The sequence below is a fragment of the Drosophila eugracilis genome, unplaced genomic scaffold (assembly GCF_018153835.1).
Source record: "Drosophila eugracilis isolate 14026-0451.02 unplaced genomic scaffold, ASM1815383v1 contig_340, whole genome shotgun sequence".
Lineage (NCBI taxonomy): Eukaryota > Metazoa > Arthropoda > Insecta > Diptera > Drosophilidae > Drosophila > Drosophila eugracilis.
This window is the reverse complement of record NW_024573195.1, coordinates 76453-82452: the sequence shown is the minus strand read 5'-3', so window position 1 is coordinate 82452 and position 6000 is coordinate 76453. Positions and strand designations below refer to the sequence as shown.

General features: G+C 32.8%; 1 protein-coding gene across 4 annotated transcripts; it reads right to left on the bottom strand.

Moving 5' to 3' along the window:
* Positions 1-1256: 1256 nt before the first annotated feature.
* LOC108102323 (RING finger protein 11) lies at positions 1257-5571 on the bottom strand. Of its 4 annotated transcripts, XM_017207109.2 has the most exons (4): positions 5449-5526; positions 5220-5297; positions 2976-3101; positions 1257-1892 (listed from the first exon to the last, which is right to left on the bottom strand). In XM_017207109.2, exons 3-4 carry the CDS (start codon positions 3075-3077, stop codon positions 1542-1544), a joined length of 453 nt encoding a protein of 150 aa, XP_017062598.1. In that variant the 5' UTR covers positions 3078-3101; positions 5220-5297; positions 5449-5526; the 3' UTR covers positions 1257-1541. The 4 variants fall into 4 exon arrangements, with proteins under 4 accessions (XP_017062598.1, XP_017062597.1, XP_017062600.1 ...); XM_017207108.1 differs by lacking the exon at positions 5220-5297 and having other exon boundaries at positions 5449-5571; XM_017207111.1 differs by lacking the exon at positions 5220-5297 and having other exon boundaries at positions 1257-1889; positions 5449-5571.
* Between the last annotated feature and the right edge of the window lie 429 nt (positions 5572-6000).

The window sequence follows — 6000 nt, the reverse complement described above, 5'->3', positions numbered from 1 at the left end:
GTATCCGGCAACGCCTTCTCTTATGCCCACCAAGCTGGAAAGACGACTTTCGCTTTTTCTTATATGCTAACTATAAATGATAGAAAGTTGGGATTAAGCATGTAATTTCTAATGACGCCCCAAATACTTTACACTCTAACGCCCAAAAAACGTGAAAAACCAAGGTGAAAATCTCGCGAACTATTAAAAATAGAAAGTTAGGCCTAAGAACTCATTTTAGAGAGGATACTGCAGCTCGACGTGAGTTTTCATCCGGCCACACCCACTCTAACGCCCACAAACCGCGAAAAACGGTGGCATCCATAATATATATATATATAATATTATAATGTATGTCTTCGTTGACCTTGTATAACTTTTTTTTGTCAATATCTATTGATTTACCAATGATTTTTCAAATCGGAACAGTATTTCGATATTTATGAAGAAATTTAAGTTAAAAGGCCTCACATGGGCGGAGACGACACTATCAGTTACTCAACATCCATTCTTTGACAATTGGTGGCGCTTTGTGAATTTCCACTAGCAAAATTATTATTTTAAAATTTTGTTTAAAAAAGTAAAAGTAAAGTAAAAAGTATCTTATAGTGACACTCGACACTAGTGGCACTCGACTATAGCGTTTCCTCTTGTTATCTCTTTAGTCGTCTCTAAACGTGTTTCCCGAGTGGTCTCATGTTTTGTAATAGCCAGAAGTCACACTGTGCCAAATCAGGAGAGACGTTTTCGGTACCAAACTTTTCTAAATGGTCTTTTAAAATGGATTTCTAAAATTTTGATCGTATCAGTAAGGCCTCTAACAGTCAACCGACGATTTATGATCACTAAGTCCTTCACTTCATTAATGTGTTGGTCATCTGTTGTTGTCGATGGCGCTCCAAGTCATCAACACGTTCCGACACTCTTCGAAGCCTTTTTAAATTATTTTCTGCGACACTGAGGAGACGGAAGACGGAATATAAAACCCTCAAAGATGAAATTGAAATAAAGGAAGTAAAAATCATAGTAACGAAATCACAGAATAGGTTACTGAGTTGACAAATACACAAGGACGAATAAGATAATCAACATTGCGCTCTTAGACAAGCCATTAAGATAAGACAAAAATATACTTACGGTTAACAAAAGAGGCAAAGTTAAGAGTATGATAAAGATCAGCGGCGATAGTGCTATCGATAAAGAAACCACAAACCGCTCCTGTGCTGCTAGCTGATTGATAGTACAACACTACTTGGAACAGCATAAACAGTAACAAATTGGTCCTAATTAGAAATTTAATTTAATATCTAAGAAATATTATAAGATGACTTATGTTCTAACAATCATCGAGTTATTATTCTAATTTTTAGTTTTTATGATTTAATGTAAATTCTGCAAGGTATTAAATAATACAATACGTTTTGTTTTATTTTAAATTGATAATACGATAACAATGAATATAATTTAAACGTATCAAATAATAACATTTCTGATTCAAAATATTTTATTTTGACTGAAATTCTATAAAGAATCAATGTAAACATACTATTGTTTCTTAAACGCTATGTCGATTCATAACTTGTCAGTAAAGCAGCGTCAACAGGTTCTAAGCAACTAGGACATGTAAGACTTCTCAACAACCAATCGTCTATACAATTGACATGATAAATATGCATGCAAGGAAGATAGCGCACTGCTTCATCAACACAAAACTCAGCCATGCAAATTACACATTCCCGTGCCTTTTTTGAGCTTCCATCATACGTTCCTATAGGTAAATGTTGCATTAGTCCGATACGCTTGGCAATCTTGACTTGATTTTCATTGGAAAGTTGGCGATTGATAGAAGATTGCGTACTAGTAGCGGAGACCGATGTGTTAGGGTGAAATACTTGTTGATGCTGCTCGTCCTGCTGAAATGAAAACATTAATAAAGTTAAATTTTTATTTTATTTATTTTATTTTATTTAATTCAAAGAATTTGCGATTTATTTTTCTTAGGAAGAAAAACGCGTAGTGCACGCGTAGTCTGTTTATTTAATAAGTATGTATGTATGTTGAGTGTACTACTTTGTTTTTGTGTCCGGAGTTTTGCTTTTTATATAATTTTTTTTATTAATTTCTATTTATTTTTTATATTTTGGGTACACCTAGGAATATTTTTTGGGGGTAGCTTCGAATAAGGTATACTAAAACATTAAATTCCAATAATAACGGGTTCGAAAATTGTTGAAAAATTATCAGTTAGGAAAGTTTGTGTGTGTTATTTATTTCAGTAATTATTTTATTATCCTTTAGAATCAGAGTGCCATATCAAAGTGAATTTGGAAAATGTTTTAATTTTCACTTAGAATTAATTTTTGTTTATTTTTTATATTAACTTATGACCTATTACCGTTAGAAATGCTGTCGAATGTTATGATATTTCTGTTGATATGTTCTGATGTTGGAGGTCAGAAAGGACTGACGCTTTTAATAAATAATTCTTGAGATTTGAAATATTCATGAATTACATTCTCTTTTATACCAAAAATACCCTTAGCGTTTTGTGTTTTGATGCCGCTGAAATCTCTAATCATATTCTAAGCTATAATATTCGTAGGGGCACTAAATCCGAATTAAATTGATTCGAGTCCCACTCGATCACCACTACGTAATGTTATTTATTTTTAACGAAAAATATTTCTTTTACTAAAATTTATAATGGCTAATAACGCTTATAGAAGCAATAACATGGAAAATGTATGGATTTTAATAAACTCTAACATTGATCTGTCGAAATCTACTAAAAATAAGCCAAAGATCTGTTAACACTGAATTTTAATACAGGGAAATAGACCATAATATATCATTATCTATCAGTCCCGCTTCTTTTACCGTTGGCGCAGCCGTTAGGAAACGTCAAAATTGTCGGGCTGTATATGACTAAGGAAAATAGGGCTAAGGGGGTTAATGTAATTTGTTTTTACTGGTATTTACTTACAAATTTTACTTACATGATATAATGGTTGTACTCCGCTGATAGGCCCATTAGCACTTTCATTGCCTCGTAAAAGTGAAATGTCATCTGATGTGCGTATTTTCAAGCAATTACCCATTTTATCAGTTTTAAAAAGATTGGTCTGCAATATATTCCCAAGTAAACATTAAATATGTTATTTTGTCACGATTAATTTCAACTTATTCCTTTTAACATATTCGTTACCCAAATTAACACGGAAACATTAAAATCTATTGTACATGATTGTACTTTACAATATGAGACAATATAGTGTTATCAACTGAATTGAAAGTCTTCGAATATACTCGTATATATGAAAAAAAATTGTATATTCGAAGTGAACTTTTAAATAGAACAGTTATAATATCGCCGTTACTCGTAGAGTAAAAGGGTATACTAGATTCGTTTAAAAGTTTCCGACCCTATCACAGTATATATATTCTTGATCAGGATCAATAGCGAAGTCGATTGAGCAATGTCCGACTATCCGTCCGTCCGTATGAACGCTGAGATCTCTTTAACTATAACAGATAAAAAGTTGAGATGAAGCATGAAGACTCTTGAGGTCCCTACGCAGCGCAAGTTTATTTCAGCATCCTGCCACGCCTACAAATCATGAAAAACTAAAATCGCTGAAATATCAGGAACTATTAGAGCTAGAAAGTTGAAATTCAGAAAGTACAATCTTGAGATGCCAGCGCATCTTATGGTGGTATCAATATCCAGCGACACCCACTCTTATGCCCACCAAGCTCAAAAGACGGTTCATTCTAACTGTTACATACTTTTCAACGAATCTAATATACACTGTTACTCTTCAAGTAGAGGGTATAAAAAGCAACGTATAAACAAGAACTGTCTTATCCAATCGTAAAATGATAGAAATTTACGCGATAAATAATTAAGAAACCTGAAAAAAAAATCTTTAACAACTGATGGTGACGTCGCAGCCCAATCGAAGCCCTATAACCTACATACATTTCTAAATAAATCGGAAAAAACGTTTCGATAAGAAAAGTTTATGGTAAACCGATAGTTATTGACAAAAAATTGTCTACAAGGTGAAACGAAAACACCACGGATTGTAGGTGTTAGGTTGAGCGTGGCTGATGAAAAACCACTTCAAATTACGTATGCTTAGTTCTAATTTTATATACCTTTAAGCTCCCGAGATTTTAGCATTTTTGGTTTTCTGCGTTTTGTGGGTGTTAGAGTAGGCATTATTTGAAAACTACATTCTTAATCACAAGTTTTTTTCACTTTCGATCATTATCACTTTTCCAATACCTCGGCGTTCCTCCAAATAGCCGACTCCGTTTTCGAGCTTGTTAGGCATACCAGGAGACGTGACCGGATAATATTATCACCTTAAGATGCGCTGCCTTTTTAACTCTTTCCACTCTCTAACTCTATAGTTCCTGAGATCTTTTCTTTTTTCGTGATTTCTGGGCGTGTTAGGATGATAATATAACCTTGCGCTGCGTTGACACCTCAAAATTCTAAAAGCTTTGTATCTTTTATAGACCCTGAGATCTTAAAGTTCGTACGACCAGACGGACAGACTTGGCTATTGATCCTGATCAAGAATATATATACTTACATACTTTACATACTTTTCAACCAATACCTTATACCCTACGTGTAATTATTCCTAACAGGGTGTGCTAAATGGCTTGAAAAATTTGGGAAAACCAAACATTCTAATAAGGTAGAGAAATCATCAGATTTGGGGGTAATTCCTGCAATTATGCGCTTGCTCCTTGAGCAAAATTACCAAAGAACGTTTGTAGAAATATTTAGCATTTTTAAATTATGTTTGCTGGCATAGTTCCTTTAAAGTTGGTACCCGACTTTTAAAGTTTTAGTTTGAGTCTTATTGAAGCAATGTCCCACTAAATGTATGTACATATGTACAATGTACATATACATATACATGTACATCACTTTTTGGTAAGACCGTAATAAAGTTTCAAGTATGACTACATTTTGACTGCAGCAATTGCTATGAAAGTCTACCGTAAACACTTTGCATATTTATGTACATAAATTGGTACATATGGTTATATATGTAATAACTTAAATAAATGTATAGCTTACAGAATTTATTGTAATATTGGTCATAGTTGTAATATTACTATAAACTAGTGTAGCTAAAAATATTAATAAATAAAACAAGGAAGTACATAGTTTTCTTACATATGTACATTTAGTTGGAAATTGAATTTCGTGCTTTTGGTACCTTAAGTTTTCAAAATTGTTGGGCCGTTTATAAACTCATATCATTAACCACAATGCAAATAGATTATTACGTTTTGAGCTTTAAATATATATTTAAATTATGTACATACATATATTTTAATTTATATTTACATATTGGTTTATGTTTGTATTTAGGTATTCGAAAAATTATACCCGAAATTTATGTAAGCAAACAGTTTAAATGTTGAATAACGCAGTCTTGTCCATACCTATATTCATTTCGTACAAAAAGACGAATTACTACATACTCGCAAAGTATTTCCCTATTTAACAATTACTGCTTGACAGTATGACCGTTGTTAATAAAAACCCGCTGACCAGACCCCTTGGTCGGGTTATGCTGTTATCGAAAAAAGTTTGTTTTGTATTAATTTGGAATATAGTATATATTAGTGTATATATTATATATTAGAATATATATAATCTAAAGTTTTCTTGGCTTCTTGGGACGAAAATAGTTGTTCTCAATACGTATAATTTGGTATACAAAAGCTAAAGCTTGGGGAAAATAATTGTCAAGCCACTGTTAACATTATCCCACAGGGCACATCAATGCAGTCTCAACTAGATGTGTGAATCTTGTAATCCTATATGTATATACTTCATTCGAGATTGCAGTCACAAAATTATTCCCTCTAGAATTTAGGCGCCTGTTATTTTTTATAATATTTTTTCTAGAACTGTTGTAGAACTTTGTGATACCATCAGCTAAAGATCACTGAAAAACAAATTCTTGACCTCACAATTTCCCCTGTTGCAGC